The 18,534-nt window shown below is 28.2% G+C and overlaps 1 protein-coding gene and 1 long non-coding RNA gene across 12 annotated transcripts; one reads left to right on the forward strand and one right to left on the reverse strand.

Annotated features, from left to right (window-relative positions):
• Positions 1–434: 434 nt before the first annotated feature.
• Positions 435–8,106, forward strand: LOC149877617 (uncharacterized). 6 transcript variants are annotated; one of them, XM_090073810.1, is made up of 11 exons: positions 435–673; positions 2,387–2,426; positions 3,663–3,738; positions 5,029–5,080; positions 5,187–5,226; positions 5,741–5,771; positions 5,907–6,046; positions 6,155–6,455; positions 7,049–7,301; positions 7,627–7,716; positions 7,916–8,100. In XM_090073810.1, the coding sequence occupies exons 2-11, from the start codon at positions 2,406–2,408 to the stop codon at positions 7,941–7,943; spliced, it is 1,032 nt and encodes a 343-aa protein (XP_089929936.1). In that variant the 5' UTR covers positions 435–673; positions 2,387–2,405; the 3' UTR covers positions 7,944–8,100. The 6 variants fall into 6 exon arrangements, with proteins under 6 accessions (XP_089929936.1, XP_089929934.1, XP_089929935.1 ...); XM_090073808.1 differs by having other exon boundaries at positions 444–673; positions 3,288–3,738; positions 7,916–8,101; XM_090073809.1 differs by having other exon boundaries at positions 444–673; positions 2,387–3,738; positions 7,638–7,716; positions 7,916–8,106.
• A 5,557-nt stretch (positions 8,107–13,663) lies between these two features.
• On the reverse strand, positions 13,664–17,227 carry LOC149877618 (uncharacterized). Of its 6 annotated transcripts, XR_016447940.1 has the most exons (4): positions 17,105–17,169; positions 15,374–16,256; positions 15,168–15,262; positions 13,664–14,414 (listed from the first exon to the last, which is right to left on the reverse strand). It is a non-coding gene; the product is annotated as an uncharacterized LOC149877618 (long non-coding RNA). The 6 variants fall into 6 exon arrangements; XR_016447935.1 differs by having other exon boundaries at positions 15,374–17,227; XR_016447936.1 differs by having other exon boundaries at positions 14,736–15,262; positions 15,374–17,216.
• Positions 17,228–18,534: the final 1,307 nt, after the last annotated feature.

Consider the following 18,534-nt stretch of genomic DNA (forward strand, 5'->3'; position numbering starts at 1 on the left):
AATTATCCTTACAGGTCTATTTTATCATTGACAAGCTTTATTTACACGAAAAAAGTTTAAAAAATTTAGAAATGTGCGTCTTGAAAAAATGATAGAATCTATTCGTGTAATTTGTTCAGTAATTTGTCAACGCGTGAAGTAGTTACTTTATCCTGAACAGTCTTATTAAACAAATGCTAAAAAATTAAAACTAATACCCAGTGATCAGAGTTTCTGTTTTAAAACTGTGGGCAGCCATTTTAGCAGATTTTTTTTTTGACGGGTGAAAATTTAGAGTTTGTTGGAAACTCGCATGGCTCGCTGATTTCTGCGGCCTCTTTGATCTAAAACAATAAGTTATACCTCCATCTCTAATACGTCGATGGTAATATGAACAGGCCTACTAACTCGCACAATTCGGCCCCGTCAAAACTCTCCTTAGTGACGTAAAAATCAGTGTTGCCTGATTTTTACACCACGTGCAATCTTCTTGTGAAAAGTAAAGTTTTCCTTATATGGTCGATAATTTCGATTGATTTATCAGGAATTTGGTGAATTATTTGGCTTACATTAAAGAATCTCGAAGTAGTTGTTTCGAAATAGAAGTGGCTCATTTAGTTTGGTTTTCTTTTTTCAAATGGAAAAGTTGAAAAAACTGAAGCCTACTACTGTCAGCCTTGCAAAACGAAGGAAAGTATGTGCTCCATTTTTATTTATCTGACATAAATGAATCACAACCTAAATATAGAGTTTTAACATTTTTAATTCTTATCAAGTAAAACTCGCAGTTATCATCTTACCACTGAAATTGGATATAAAAAATTTCACAAAGATAATTTTCACAATTTTTAGAGCGAGGAACAGATAAACTTTATAAATCTTGCAAAACTATGGTAGCTACGCTTTTTCCTGAAAGCTGTATAGAACTCATAAATATATTTCTATCTTGAATTTCAGATTTTGTTGCAATATTTTGTGTGCTTTGATATTAGCTTCTATATCCCTCTACTTATACCTTAATTTGTCATTTATCAAAAAAAAGTGAATGTAATTTCATGTAAGAAATAAATCATTACTAGTTTAAAAAACTGTAAACTTTTCTGTGAAGATTAACCAGAACAAGTGTTTTGCCTGTTAAAAAAAGCTTTGTCTATTTAGTTTTGCCTATCAAAAAAAGAGTCCCAATGGTCACACATTATATGATATTGAAATTTAAAAGCAAATAATAAAATAATAAAATTATTAGAAATAACATTATTAGTACTATTAAGCATTAGTAGTTGGTGTACTTTACTTTTTCAAAAAGTTTTTCTTCACCTGAAATTGATTATTAGTTGTTATGTTCTGAAACCTTTTGACAATAAAAAAAGAAAAGACTAGTATTTCATATCTTATTGTGCTAAAGCAATCCATCTTATAGATGCTATTTATTGCCTTATATTGAAATGTTTGCTTTGTTTTGATAGTTTTTAGATATCATATTATTTATATAATTATATATATTTAGTTAGGAAAGTTTTGAGGACGTTGTAAGAGGTGTTTTTGTTTATGGTTAGTGGCCAGTGATTTTTCTGTATTTAGTTTTCTCTAAGTTTCTCTTTCTAAAAGAAATTATTAAACGAAAAGTAGAGAAAAAATTTTAGTTTGATGGAGCTTAATAAATACTTTAAAGATTTTAAACCTAATGGTAGTATATGTTGGTTACAGTGTGACATTTATGATATTGTTACACAACTTCAATATCTAATCATACTCAATATCTAATTTTGCTTCACAAGTATAATACAATACAATATCTAATTTTGCCTCTCAGCCTTTAGGTATCCCTTCTGGTATCACTATATGTACTGTTTCTATTTTTCAATTTAGAATATATAATTTGCTACTTTTATTTTCAAACTTCTTTTTTTTTTTTACTAAATTATATTTATAATGTAATTATAGCGCATTTATGTTGTATTTATAATATAGAGCCTAAAGGCTATTATTTCATTACATTTTCAATTTTAGAGAAAGACTTAACAATCTCACCTAATCTTGCCATATGTTGTATTGTTATTATATTTTTATAAGAAAGAAAAAAGAAATGTTTTATTTGATGAGACAACTTTGAACTTCAATGATAGTTTATTATTTTTTATATAGTGGGGTAAATCTCCTTCATTTTGGAAAGACTCCAGGTTTATATCTGTCCTTATATGTACAAAAATGATGTTAAGTCTTTATCTTAAGACCTACTTTATATACTTCATTAAAACATAAAATCACTTTTTGTCACAAAATTTAAATATGGACTTAGCTGTATATCCTTGTACACAAAATGTTTTTATCTATTTGTTTTTTACATTATTTGATCATTAACCTACTTCCATATTGTCAAATATCCTTTGTCTTTTTTTATTCTTAGAGTTCTTTTGCTATTTTCAATGAAGGCAAATGCAGATCATGTATGTATTACTTTTTTTCTATTGTAGTTTTTCCCTCCTGAATAATTAAAGAATAGTTTTGATCATGTAACTTGCAAACTTTATATTTTTAAAAAGTGTCTAATAAATGCATCTATTAGTTGAGTTTTTGTAGTTTAATGCTAACAACAACAAGAGTATTTTTTTCGAGAGTTTTGTTAAGGAACAGATGAAACCTTATATAAAACAAACTCAATTGATCAACACACAATTAACATTAATAACAGCAACCCTGTCATCTTAGCAAGTTTTCAGAAGGAGTCAACAGATCTGGATAGTTTTGTAGAAGAAAGTTTGTATTCAAAACAATATGTTATGTTTAATAATCAAGTTAAACCTTTGTTTGTTTCTGTCAGCTGAAGTAAATTTTAATGCTGATAGTAAGTAATTTATATTTAGTGAATTTATAGTTAGGGAATTTATGATTAGTCAGCTCTGTTTTATGAAGTTGTTTTTTTTTTTTCACTTTGTGTTAACATTTGTTCATCTTTTATTTTTCAAAGTGGTTTTTTTCATAATCTAAAAAAAAAAGTAACAACTTATAAAAAAATTACAATAAGAAATTTTAAGGCATCATCTATTTTGATAATCTCCTCACTTTTCTATTTCCTATTTTGTTATTTAAAAATTAATTTCTGGAAAATTTGCTTTTTATATTATTTAACTTTTATCTAAAATTTGATGGTTGATTGTATTTTAATATTGAAGAAGATAAGAAAGTTAAAGTCTTTATTACTCTCTGTAGCTATCAATCATATAGATGTGCTTTGATACAATTTCTTGCTTTAGTAATTTGATAGAAGTTCTTAAATTTCTGTTATAAATTTCTCTTCATCCCTCAAGGACAACACACAGAGTTAAGGAGTTAAGTACTAAGCTTGGTATCCCATGCTCAGAAGCAAAGTAATTTATTACATTCAGTTTGGATAAAGTTTTGAGCAGGTTTTGTAAATTTCTTTTTTGTGTATAGTTAGTGCTCAGTATTTATATTGCATTTATGCTTAGTGCCCAGTGTTTGTATTATGTTTATGGTTAGAGCCTAGTGTTTTTTTAAGTGTAGTTTTATCAAAGTTTCTTTTTTAAAAAGAAAAAGAAAGTTTAAAGTACAATTAGAAAGGAAGTCTTAGAAAAATGGAGTTTATTAAGAACTTGAGTAATGAAACACCTAATACTAATATAAGTTGGTTACCTTGTGGCAATTATAATGTTGTTACGCAGCCTCGATTTGTATCAAAGTATAATCAGGAATCAGCTGACCAATGTCGTGATAATCAAGAATCATCTCAGCCTTTAGGTATTGTTGTTTGAAATTTAGAACCTTTAATTTGCTGCTTTCAGTTCTAGACTGATTTTTTTTTTATCAAATATTTATTATATTTATGTTACATTTGTATTACTTATGTAATATATTTATATTTCATTTATATTGTATTTATTTATATTTCATTTATATTGTATTTATTTATTTTGCATTTATATTGTATTTATTTTATATTTATATTATATTTATATTATTTATATTGTATTTATATCAAATTTATATTGTAATTCTATTATATTATCTTTATATTATATTTACATTGTATTTTAGTATTAGTATTAGTGACTGCTATAACTGGCAGAGCCAGTGAATATGTTATTAGGCATATTGTGACAGCCAAAGTGAATGATTGCTGCTCAAAAACTGTTGACTGTAGGTGATTGAGTTACTTCATTTGGTAGAGTGTTTCATCATTTTGTTGTTTTTTTTGAACATTTTCTCTGTGCTTTTGTCTTTAAAACAGTTACCTCTCTAATGTCTTTGCTTGTTAAGATTATGCATTATCTTACACATTAGAATTAGATCTCCTCTTTGTCTCCTTTCCACAAGTGTGGTTAGGTCTACTGTTTCGAGTCTTTTTCATAGAAAAAACTCTGATTGATGCTACCAGTTTAATAAGAGTCTTTCAATATTGTCACAATCAGATTTAAGAAATGGAGACCAAAATGGAACTGCATACTCTAGAAATGGGCAAATTAAAATCAAATAAAAAAGAGATCAAATTAACTTAATATCAAATCAAGGGAAAGAATTCTTACTGCAACCAAGCATTTGTTTTCTTTGTTTGTAATTGTATTGATTTGATTCTTCCACTTCAGATTGGTACTGAAAAAGCACTTCAAAATTTCACTCTGTGTCTAAATCTGTCAACTGCATATTGTTTATGTAATAGGAAGTGTTTCTGTTATGATTGTAATCCACGACTACACATTTTGATATGTTAGACAGCAGGAACCAGTTTTAAACCATTTGTAGGTAATATCTAGATCAGGTTGAAGTGTAGTAGCACATAATTTTGAGGAAAGTTGTGAAAACATTTTTGTGTCATCAGCATATTGTTTAGCAACATTTAAAAAATGCTTAGGAAGCTCATTGATGTTAAAATGAATAAAGTTGCTGCAGTTACATAACTTTGTATTGTAGAATTATATGCTTTCAGTTTGGCTATCAGTTATATTTATCAGTTATATTTATATTATGTTTATATTATTATATTTCATAATAATTTCAATTCTAATCTTATGCATATGTTGTTATTCATAGAGAAAGAAAAGGAAGTGCTGCCTAATGAGCCAAATTCGGAATTCAATAATCAGTATTTTTTAGTTGGATAAAAATTTTCTTTATTTCATATTTTATATTATTAACATATCTTTGTTGCATCTTTTAAATTTCTTTTTTTTTTAAAAACCTATCCTTAGAGTTCTTTTGCCTTTTTCAATGACGGTGGATGCAAAAAATGTAAGTACTTCTTTTTTTTGTGTTTTTTCTCATGATCAATGAATGAATTAGATTTTGATCTTGTAATATACAGAAGTTTTTACAGATTCTGCTTGTTTACATTGTGGCCATCACAACTATAAAATACAAAACATAATTATTGTAATTGGAACAATTATAAATTATGAGCAAGAAAAACCTCAGTGTATTTTAATATTATTTTAAAACCATTTTTACGATTTCCTCTTAATTTACAATAAATATATCTGCTAATTTATATCTACGATAAAAGAGTTTAAATCAGTTATCCTAAGAGGTCTTGTAGCAAACTGTCGATGTGTTAACAAACTGTAATAAATATGGGTGTGTTTGCAATAAAGCTCTAAAACATAAACACAAAAGTCTATAAAATATAAAAATAAAAAATAAATACAAGTTTTACTATTTTATAGCATAAAAAATGAACAGCAAATTTTATTAATGTCTTTCCAATATTATAATTTTTTTTTGCATTTTTATTTTTTTGCATATTTAGCTTGAAGAAAATGATTGGTCTGCTGCTGATTGTAAGTTAAATTAGTAACCATTAAAATGTTTTCAAATAACAGTTCTGGTATAAATCCAACTTATGTTAATCAATCTGAAACCATTTACAATTTGAAACCTTTTTTTTATTTTTTCTGTTATTTTTCCTATTTTAGTCAGTTTTCCAGAAATTCCTGCAAGCCCAACATCAATTGAAATGATTTTCAAGCAAATGGCTGAAGATAATAATGATGATCTAATGGACTTTTTTTCAGATATAACAGATGATATTTCTCAGTTGAAAAACAAATATCTTGTAACAGTTTATTTTTTTCCACTCAGCTTTTATTAGTTTTAAATTTTCCCTTAGTTGAGCTATTGTAGTTAAAAGTTAAAAGCAACATTAGAAGAAAATTTTTTCTAGGGTGAAACTACGGAAAATATTTCTGAAGAATCATGCATCAACATAAGAAACGACAGTTTTGGATCAGATGAGAATTCTGATCTCGACTTTATTTATGACCAACTCATGATGAACATTAAAACCACCCTCCCTATCACTTTAACAGGTTTTCAGAATGAGTCAGGAGATCCAGCTAGTTTGGTAGGAGATCCAGATAGTTTGGTAGAAGATAAATTGTGTTTAAAGCAAGATGTTATATGTAATGATGAAGTTAAACCTAGTTTGTTGTCAGCTGATGTTGCTAAAGTTTCTGCTCCTTATAGTAAGAAATCTGTAGTTTAAACTTATGTTTAGTAAATTTGTTATAGTTAGTTAATTTATGTTTAGTCAGTTGTTTTTTATTGTTTTTTTTATTACTCTGTGTAAAAAAGTTCATATTTGTTCATCTTTTTTTCAAGGTGATTTTTTTTGTGTTGTAAATTAAAAAACAACTTCAAGATAAAAACTGTAAGAGCACCGTCCATTTTGTTGAAAATCAGTCATACAACATCTCTTAAATTGAAAACTGAAAGTAACAGTGTAAACAACAATACAAATTTTTTATGATGTTTTTGTTACCTTAGTGAAGAATAAGATTTTATCAATCATTGACTTTTATTCTTCACTGATTAATATGTTAATGTTTTCTTTCTCTATTTTGAAGTTCTAGAGATAAAAAAAAAACTTAAATAAAAATGCTTGGTTTTTGTCTCCATCATTTAAGTTTCCTCTTGAATAATAATAATAATAATTCTTGAATCATGGTGACAAAAATTTGGCTTTTGTCAAAGTTATTTAAATTTTGCTTTCTAAACAATTTTAAAAAAATGTTCCAGTTTGCAATTTTCGATGATTACATTTATTTTATTTATCAAGGACTTCCCAATTCAGCAACTGTTTGCATTACTAATGATTTCTACGCTTCAAAATTTAAACTAATTCCTAACTCGTCTTCAAATGTTTCTTCAAATGTTTCTTCAAACGTTTCTTCAAGTGGTGTACCATATAAGCGTTCATACAAAAAAAGACGTCCAGATAACTGTAACTGTAACTGTAATGGTAAAAAATGTAAAAAACCCTTGAATTCGTTTATGCATTTTAGTAAGTTTCATCGCCCCAGCTTTACCAGGTAGTTTTTCTCTCTTTTTGTTCGTTCTTTTTATTCGTTCTTTTATATAAATGTATATTACTGACCATATTGAATTTTACAATAAGTATTTTAGAATTCCAACTTAAAGAGAAACTACTTTGAAACTTTTTTTTATGTAATTTTTCTTGTAAAAAAATTTGGCACATTTCCAATCAAACTTTTTTACTATAAAAAAAAAAAAAAAAAAAAAAAAATTCAAAACCCCGTCAACATTTATTTTTAATTAGCACAAATAATTTAATTTTTCGCTAGTTTTTTACCATTTTTTCATTAATACTTTATTATTTTTGTGTGATATTATTAGAAGTTTTCCAGGTGTGGACAACAGATACGTGACCAGAATGTTAGGGAAAGCATGGCGATCACTCGGTGATGAACAGAAGAAGATTTTTAGGTTTATAAGTTTATATTTTCTTTGAGAAGTTAAAGAATTTTTAGCAATAATTAAGAAAGAAATCATGTTAAAGCATTAAAGTTAATTTAACAAAAAGATAGACGTAATGACGTAAATGTTGTGACAACAATTTCTGTCACAAAAAAAAAAGTTGTTTTACAGAAATTAAAACTGAAAAATGTTAAATGACATTATTTAGAGGAATGGCGAGTGCTCGTCCGAAATGAAAAACCTTCAGACAATGCTTTCAATTTTCGATCTTTTTATATTCTGTTTAACATTTCTGTTTACTTTTTGTTTTGTTGAGAAAACTACGCATTTTTGTTAAGAAAAACGACACATTTATTATTTGCATTATTTGCAGTGCAAATAATTTTATAGTTTTACAAATATTTTAGTACTTTTTGTTTAATCAAACTTTTTTTTTGTTTTGTTTTTAAACTTGAGCTTTGTAAACTAAATTTAGCTTGAGCTTACTTTATAAACTAAATTTATACAAAAAATAAAGGTTTTACGCTTTTCTATTCTTATACATAAAATTATAGACTTTTTATTATGCTAAAATATTTGTAGTTTTGTTACGAGTTTTACAGTTTTCTATTCTGTTTTTACTTTAGTGTTTAATGTCTTTTATTCCCCTCTAAACATACATCTGTTGTGTCCTCCAGTGATTATTATCTAAGGGTTTCGGTTTTGCATTTCAAACAAATTGAGTGGGAAGATCTTTCAGGAATTTCCTTTGACCTTTGGTCCTGAAATGTAAATTATGCTCTTTGTAGATGATATATGATACCAATCCAGTGACCTCAATGGTATTCTATAAAAATGCTAGAAACCAGAATAGTAATTGTCTCTACTTCTCCTAATATCTTGTCCATTTGATCGACGCCACTTATAGGGTTTATTGTAGTATTTGATCATCTCCAGTTTACCTGCCTTCGACTTATCAATCTCGCAACTCATGAGCATAGAGGAAAGAAACTTGACCAATAGGTTTTTCTTTGGCAAATGTAGACGTTTGGAGCGAACTACTGCCTTTTTGTTGTATGAAAAGTTTGTAGAGTTGTTGGGCCTCTTACATGTTGCTTGGTTTCCCAGTGTACAAATTTCCTTGCGACGGATGGCCTTTTTTTGCATCACATGCCCAAAATTTTATTATCCCATATTTAACCGGCTTAGAAGTTATATATTGCGTGAATTTACTATTAGCTTTAAATGAGCAATTAAGAATAACTGCTCGTCAATGGTGATGCCATCGTAAAGCACTTTTCATTGAGCATTATCCAAGTATCACGTACTGGTGCAGCTTTAAAGGCTGCACGTATGAGTGGCAAAGCATCAACTTTCCACATAAGTCCAAATTTTCATAGTTGTTTATTTACACCAGAAGCAATAATCCGAAAAAATGCATGTAACTCAGTTTCATTGAATGGCTGAAAATTTTTTTGCCGTAGTCTTTTAGCTGAATCGGAAAATTTTTCTATCAGTTGAGTATTATATTTATTGTAAATATTTTTAAGCTCTTTATTAGTGTCAGTAATAGAGAGGCTAAAAAAGAAAAACATAACTGCAGAGACAAATTAATAAAAGTAAAAGTAGGTATAATTCTACCTTTGTCGCCTAATGACGTTATAAATTAAGCCGCTTGACGAGGGATTACATGGAAAAGTTAACTTGCCTAACTTAGTCAAGTCAGTATTACACGTTTTTTTTTTATTATAAGAAACCAAGCGAGTAGGTACCCTTAAAATAAGAAAGTTCTAAAGAGTTTTTTAAGTATAAAAAGAGAGAAAAAGTAAACAAAATGCAATTTGAAAGTATATTAACAAGTGAGATGTTTTAGTTTATTTGAAAATATGTTAACAAGTGAGATGTTTTAGTTTATTAACTGTAAATGTTTTACAGTTAATAAATTTGTCCCCTGAACAAAACACAAATTAGGAAACCCAGGACAAAAAGTTCTATAAGACTTCTATAAACATTTGAAACATATGGCCTATAGAAATTCTATAGAAATTTTATAGAACTTCTATAGAATGTCAATTAATTTCTATAGAATTTCTATAGGCCATATGTTTCAAAAGGTTATAGAAGTTCTATAGAACTTTTTGGCTTGGGAATATTCCTCGAACTCACGGTTATCATGGATCATTATAATACCAACCTAGCTGACCCAAGAACGCCACTTATATGGGGTGCACACACCAACGTACCCTGTGATGGAAATTTTGAAATCTTTTAATTTTTTCCGCGGAAAATAATTTACAGGGTGCGGCAGCGATTCGCGAACTAATTTTTGGCAAGGTTTTTGTGATGTGATTAAAATACTTTCACAATTTGTTTTTGTTGATTAATGTTCAATGACCGTCTTAGATTTTAATAAAATTGTTAATAAAAAACATTTTAGTTAAAACTTGGAAGCCAAAACAACCGAAGCTTTAAATTTTATTCACGCGGGTTTGCCTGCACGTGAAGTGATTCGTGTTTCTGGAGTGTCTAAAACTACATTTTACAAAGTGAAAAAACGTGACAGTGCTGAGAGAGCCAAAATGCCATCTCCAGTGAACAAAAAAAAGTTTATAAAAAGTTTACAGAAAAGCTTAAAAAGTATGTTTAAAAGAATCCTACTGTATCCATAAGAAAGACAGTAAAATTGTTGAATATTGATGAGAGGACAGTCAGAAGAACTCTAAAAACACTTGGAAAAGTCAGTGTGGCCCGACCTTCATATCAACTTTTGACAGAAAGACTAAAAACTTTAAGATTGGAGCGATCAAAGAAACTTCTGAGTCAGCTAAAAAGCCGTGCCTCGTCAACAGTTAATGTTTTCTCAGATAAAAAACTTTTTAGTATTGACTTTGTGATAGATAGGTGTAACAACAGATTCATTGTGCAGAAGAGTGACAAAGCATCACCTGTGTATCACACCAAGCACCATCAGTCCATCATGATGCTAGGAACCATCGTTTATAATGGAGAAAAATGTCCACCAATCTACATCAAAGAGTAAGAAAAAGTTACCTCTGATGTGTATATTAGTTTATTAAAACGCTCTGTGGTGCCATGGCTGAAGAAGACATTCCCAGAAAAAAGTTACATCTTTCAACAGGACAATACACCTTGTCCAGAAATTAGTCATATTGTCCTGAAGATACTGCTGAAAAACTCAACAGTATCTTCAGGACAATATGACTAATTTCTGGCCCAAACACTTTTAGCCACCATTCAGCCCTAACCTGAATCCCCATGACTATAGTATGTGGAGCGTAGTTGAGAGTAAGGCTTGCAAAAAGGCCCACTCAAGTGTCAAGTTACTAAAGTCATCAATTACCCGTGCTATGAAATCAATTTCAAGGGAATGTATAATAAGCATCTGCTAGTCCTTCCGTCCCAGGCTTGAGGCAGTGATCAAAAAAAAAATGAAAACCTAATTGAATGTTAAGATAGGAAAAGTATTTTTCTTCAACTTTTCTCCTTTTAATTTTCCATGAATATAATTTTTTAGTGCTTTAAAAATTGATTTTGAATAATGTTCTAAAAAGTTCGCGAATCGCTGCCGCACACTGTAATTTGAATGTTCAAATTGATTGAAATTTTGAATTCATAGAGCACCAATAAAAACTTCTGTAGAATGAGAACCACTCTATATGATTTGATAAAGATTGGTACTAATGTTGCTTATAGCCACACCAAACTTTGGATAAACTCTGGTTACGGATTTTTGGTAGTTTAGTTTAAATTTTGTTAGTTTTTTGCTACTTATACCTCAAAAGTTTACTGATTACTGTGACATTCGGTCCTTATTTTCAAAATTATGGTTACATGAGTGTTTTACCTTGTAATACCAACAACTTTTATTATAATTGTTTAATTACTTCATGTACCGTTTTCATTTTATAGAACAAAATATTGATTTGCTATTTAAAGCGTGGTTTGAACAAATCTGGTCACTAATTAATGCAAATGGACTTAAACTAATTTTGGTTAACGGTATGAAAGTTGCAAATATAATTGTGTTCTTCAAATCCATTTAAATGTGTACCCTAGCACATGGTGAGGCGTAAAATCCAAGTATCCTGCCAAATCTGGAAACTTGTAAACATTGGGCTTAATTATATCTAGCCTCGAGTCTTTTCAGCAATCTGGCGGGGTTGTTGCTAATGCAAAGCTGTTTGGCAATAACTTTCGAAAGCCAATCATCAGCGAGCCTGATAATTTTCTGATTTTAGGAAATCTTCCCACCAATGGAATTGCATCTCCTCTTAGGAGTTGTCAACCATCTTTTCAAGATTCTGAAAACTGCTTGGATAGAAGCTGTTAAGTGGACTTCGGCAAAAGAATTGAAAATTTCAAAAGGTGTTACTTGATAATTGGTAACACTTAAAATTCACACCGCCTTTTACCACATCAAGGATTTCATCAGTCTCAAAGGATCACCCCTGGGGGCCTATAGTGAGCAAACTGTCGAAATTACTCATCAAAATTTTTGTCAACACTGGTCATGGTATAAGCGAAACAGTAATCATCCAGAGTACAAAGAGATTTTTGTGCTGCATAACTGATCTATATATATATATATATATATATATATATATATATATATATATATATATATATATATATATATATATATATCACTAAGACAGACAACTAAACATGGAATAAGTCCATTACAACCAGTGTATGACCCTTCGTACAACCTAAAAACAGATTTCATCTATCCACCTCATTCACTCCAAAAAAGTTACCTAAAATATTTCTACCTAAAAAGTTACCCTTAGCTTCATTCTTTACCTCTATAACTTTTTTCTTTATATAGATTATATAATTTTTTATTTGTGTATATGTGTATAAGTGCATTTATATGTGAATACATTATATTAATTATTTGACCTATATTTTATCTTTTTTAAAAGTCTGAAAAAAAAGTTTAGGCCCAATCACCAGTGTCAAATTGTGAAAGGAGAAATTTATTTTTGTGTTTGCATTTAAAAACCATTTCATTCGTTTTATTCAGTACGGTTATTCGTAAATTATGATTACGTACTTTTCGTACAGGCATAACATGCAACTTTTGGCGGCCAGATTGTTGGATTTACAACACTTTACAGTTTTCCATATAAAAATAGATGTAAGGTTTGCCTCTTCTATCTTCCGTACCTGTTTTAGAAACTCGGTATTGCTCTTGTACTTTTCCATTAAAAGATTTTAAGTTGACGTTTAAAAGAGTTTAAGTTGGCGATGATTTAAAAAAAAGTTGACGATGATTTTAAAAAAAGTTGAAGATGATTTAAATGATTTTCAGTTGACATTTCTATTAAAAGATTTTAAGTGGTTGACGTTTCTTAATTTAATAAAATAAAATAAATGCGTTGATACCGTAAGAGATTTCTTAGTTTTTTTTTTGAGTTGTTGAAGGTGACAATGGCTTGGTAAATTATATTACTTGACAATGGCTTGGTGAATTATATTACTTGTAAGGTATTGCTGATGCAAAGGATACTTTGCTTTATCTATGCAATTACAAGTTTTTTCTTTGAGATTGAATTTTTGTTTGTTTTTAAAATGTGGTATTTGTGTGAGTTTATGATGTCTTTCATGGTTGGCATGCAACTGTAGCCTACTTTGATGGAGTTTTTATTAAATATTTTGTAGAGGTTGTGGTTGTGAATAGTTGAAAACTAAATGTTTTGTATTTTAAAATTGAAATCCCGACATTCAATTTTCGGTGTCCTACCGACGAAAGCCTTCTCTTCGCGTAAGGATGAACTACATCAAATTCATATACATGTTTACGAAACTAAAAATTTGGATGAATCAATTACAGTTTTAACTGAAATGTCTAGAGTAAGAAAAACTCAGCTCGCAAGAAAGTATGGAGCAATTTACGAGCATTTTAAAAGAATTGTGTAGGCGGATGCAGCGTTTAAACAATAACAACATTTAATTGCAGAATTAACTTTGTACTAAAATAAACAGAAACATCATATGAATAATAACTAGAATAATTTTAAGCCTTTTACCATATTGCGATGGTCAACACATTACAAAACAATTTATTCAGCACATTTCAAAACCCCTGCAAATAAATGACGAGTATTTAATACATTGCAAATAATGTTATTATGAGGTTATTTGTTGCTTGATCGTTTTAACAGTGGCAGTGTCAGGTACGTGATGCACAAAATGACTCCAGTTTTGACTCAACTTTTGGCTCCAGTTTCAGTACTGTTATCGTAATGAACAGTAGTCTTTATTGGGAGATTCCTTTTTAAGTCCAGATGACTTGTTTTTGACTATGTAGGATCAATTTTCTATCGATTTTGGTGTTTTAATTATTTGGGGATCAATTTTTAATTAAGATAACGGTATAATTTTGAAACCACTTTGCAGATTCAAGTTATTATTCTTAAATCATTCTCAAGCGAGGCCATATCTAGTGAACCACCAAATATTGTAATTTCATCAAAAATTTTTACAGTGCGGAAAATAATCAGAATAGAAGCTATTAGTGGGAACATTTTACCAGAACTATGTCAGTGATTCCAAAAACAAAACTTGTTATATCTGCAAACTGATATATGAGGAATCAATCATCTATCAACATTGGATACAGAACATAATATAGCAAACTGTTTGAAGAATATGCATTTCTCATTTGATTTTGTTGGTCTCTTTAAGAGTGCTTTGAACAGCAGCTGAAAACATAATATATATATATATATATACATATATATATATATATATATGTATATATATATATATATATATATATATATATATATATATATATATATATATATATATATATATATATATATATATATATATATATATATATATATATATATATATATATATAGTACTTACTGAAATACATATCTAAAAAAAAAATATGTATAGCATTAAAAAATATATATTTTATTAATATAATACAATACTTATTATATGATATATTAAAATTAAAAAGAAAAATTTTTATTTTTTAAACAGCCTAACATTAAACATGTATTATTTACTTTGCAAATTGACTAACTTGACAAAAAGAAGACAACGAGGAGATATGGTTCAACTTTATAAACTCTTCAACGGTTTTAACGATATGGAAACAATAAAAAAAATTAGTATTCAAAAAACTCAAACAAGAGATCACAGCTTTAAATATGTCAAAGAAATCACTAAGCAAGCATGTCGTGATAACTTTTTATTTAATAGATCGGTCAATTTATGGAATAGCTTGCCAGGTGAGTTGGTTAAAGCACAATCAGTTAACAGTTTTAAAGCAGGTCTTGATTGCTGGATGAGCAGCAATTAAGTGAATCGGCTGTCATAGTGTGTTGATACCACACTCACTGGCTCACACCAGTTACAGCATTTACTAATACTAATACTAATACTAATTAAAGTGTTAACAAACTTGTTTATTATTTGCAAACAAAAAATTGTTATACCTAAGAGAACAGGAAAGACTATTTCTTGGAAAATGATTTTATTCTTTGTGTTTCTTTTGACACATAACTGGCTCATAACCCGATTATTCATTTATCTAGAAATTATAATTTGTTAATCTTTAAAGAACAATTTATAAATAAAATAATAACATTTTGTACATGAAATAAACACAATAACATATCATAAACTTTCTGAATATCCTTACCAATTCACCATTCCAAACACAGTTGGATCAGCATCATGGCAGTTGTCTTAAAAGATAATACTGATCAAAATATTTACCACCACATTTTTTTTTCTAAATGATTATATATTTAACTGGTAATATAGAAAAGAGAGTGCCATGTTATATGGACAACTTTAAAGTTATATGGATAACTTTTCTGTGTTCACAATCTGTTATGCCTCGGAAATAATGTTAGATACTTTCAATGTAAGGTAAATGAGGTAGTAATTGACCATGTGCCAGTAGTTGACCATTTAAAAGTAAAATTGTTAAAATAAGCCCTACTTTGGTAAAACGATTTTAAAAACAACGGGAAAATACTCTCCTGCCATTTGGCTGTACCCACCTAAACTCGGGAAACATTTGGCAGCTTTGAAAAAGGGTAGTTGAATATCAATGTTATTGTGCTACGCTCTTGTCTAATTTTTTAAGTTTTCTTCTGCAATTTGCAAGGAAACGTCGCAAATAAGTTTAATTTTAAAAGGTAAGTACATTTTTTTTTTAATATTAGATGATTATATTATGAAATAGGTATGTTTGATACTAATTAAAAGTTATTTATTGTCTGTTTACAATCCATCTGTAGTCAGTTAAGAGGGTGGTCAAATACTGGATTAGAAAACTTAAAAAATTTAGTAATTCCTTTGTTTATCTTAATTCATTGTAATATAATTCTTATCAAGGAAGGAAGTATATATAAGGGAATAAATACAAAAGAAAATCCACTATCCAAACTTGTGTTCTCGACCTGGTTCATATCTCATACCAGAAATGAACACTTATTCTTCATTTCATTTTTAATGATGTATTTGTGTTGCATCACTTCCAAAATATTCAAAATGTCTTTGCAATTTTATATTCACTGAAATAAAATAAAATATTATCACTGCTTTCATTTTTCTCTCATTGAACATATGGCCAACTACTAAAGCAAAGGACGGTCAAATACTGAAAAAAAAATTTTTTATATAGTCAATTACTAACATAAAATCATGCTTAAACAAAACAGCTACCAAAACATGAAAAGATAGTATTTTTTAAAATATTGCTAAACAGTATGCTAGAAGATAGTATGGTAAGTTGTTAGAACTATTAAGACTATAATTGACAAACAATCTTAAAGACATGGCAGTCATATGGAATTTTTTTTCTTAAGAGGTCAATTACTGGTACATTTACCTTATTTTAAAGTGTCTTCTTTTTCATTTAAAAATTTCATATAATTTTTACTAATTATACTAAATACCCTGATACTTTATACTTATTAAATATCTTATTGACATAATAATGTTTAAAAATTATACAACTGCATGTGTTTGTATTTGCATATAATTGTTACAGCTTTTATGAATTGGTGTCGCCAGTGTATAGAAAAAATTATCTTAGTTTGATGGCTTTTCATCTATCAACTTCTGCAATTGATTTTGGTAAAATTTCTGATGTCATATAGCATCTCATATTGATTAATAAATCAGATATCTGATTCAGCTGATTTTAGAAATTTTGCAGCATGCAGGACTTTCTTTTTTTTATAACTTTAGCATTTTTTTAGCCTACCAAAGCTAACAGAGTAGTGTACATGTAGTCTAGAACACAGCTTGTGAAACAAAGGAATGACAGCTCAATTAAGGGTGTTACATTACTCTGATGAATATCCTAATAAATGTGTCTTATATATATTATAAATATAAGAATTGTCTATACACTTACCTTTTTACTTGACCTCTTTCACAAGTATTGATCTCAAAATGTAACTGGATAGCGTATACGGAAAATTTGTTGAAGCCAGTTTTGGCCTCCCAAGATGGCGGCGGAATTAACGAATGGTGAATCAAGTTTTATTTCTTAAGCTCAAATATTGATAAATATATAAGTTTTTAATAAAAATCTAGCTTTTTTAATAAAAAACTAGTTTTTTCTAGAAATTTAACATAAGATTTTTTTCATAAAAACGGAATATTACATATTTACATAAATTTCAAATATAAATATTTTTTATTTAACAAAACATATTCTTACAATAAGTTGTTCTATATTAACTTTCTGTTTTTCGTTTTTTAGAATAAAAATAACAAAATAAAAATTCTCAGTAAAAAACTAAATAAAGTTTTAATTTTAGTTTGCTAAAATTTAGTTTGTTAATGATAGTGAAGAAAAAGTATTTGTTAGGTTGTGCAGAAATCTCAAAATTCAAATACCGAAACATTTGGGGAAAATAGCTATTTTAACTAGATAGTTAAAATAACTTAATTTTTTTTTCTAAATGTTTATTTTATATATACGAAATTTGTCATTTCTTAAATAAGGACTTTCTTAAAGCATAGGACTTTGTTAGGTCACACCATAACAGTTAGCATTTGTTAGATAATTTATGTACCTTTTAGTTCTTAACTACCCAATGCTGTGTGCTAGAAGGTTAATAACACAACAGCATGGTAGGTGATTTTTTTTTTAAGATAAAAAATTTTTTAGGCATTATTTTATTAGATAGGCACTGCAAAATTATAAATGCTGCATGAACTATATATATATATATATATATATATATATATATATATATATATATATATATATATATATATATATATATATATATATATATATATATATATATATATATATATATATATATATATATATATATATATATATGTATCATATCATATCATATCATATATATATCATATCATATATTATAAAAATATTTTTGATAAGTTTTTGAATATGATAAGTTTTGTTAGTTGCTTCCTAAGCTTTTTTCCAGTTATTTTGGCAGTTCGTTTTTTACCCAGGTGATAAAAACGTATTTTTGCATAGTTTTCTGAAATAAGTTTAATCAGTGCAAATAAATGGTTATCAGTTATAGTTGAGTCAAACATATGAGAAGTTTGTTCATGAAATATTTTTGACTTATCAACTGATCTCAAAACAGTACTAGAAATGGCATTTGAATTTCTATTTCATTAGGAAGGTGGCCATTTATTGAGGCAAGCAACCTTTGGAAACATCTTTCAGTTTCTTCGCATAAGATAACAACACTTTTGATTGGTTTAATCAAACCTCCTTTGTCTTTGAGTTTTAAAAAACTGGTTTGTTTGAAATGAAAAGAAAGTACTAATGCATTCCAACATTTAATGCAG

The sequence above is a fragment of the Hydra viridissima genome, unplaced genomic scaffold (assembly GCF_058129835.1).
Source record: "Hydra viridissima isolate aposymbiotic clone 2 unplaced genomic scaffold, HvirCarnegie_v1 scaffold_16, whole genome shotgun sequence".
Classification (NCBI taxonomy): Eukaryota; Metazoa; Cnidaria; class Hydrozoa; order Anthoathecata; family Hydridae; genus Hydra; species Hydra viridissima.

Coding starts and splice junctions, on each gene's coding strand:
- LOC149877617 (XM_090073808.1), top strand. CDS start 3,576: ATGGAGTTTATTAAGAACTTGAGTAATGAAACACCTAATACTAATATA. Junction 5,081..5,186: donor AATTCGGAATTCAATAATCA/GTATTTTTTAGT, acceptor ACCTATCCTTAG/AGTTCTTTTGCCTTTTTCAA. Junction 5,227..5,740: donor TGACGGTGGATGCAAAAAAT/GTAAGTACTTCT, acceptor TTGCATATTTAG/CTTGAAGAAAATGATTGGTC.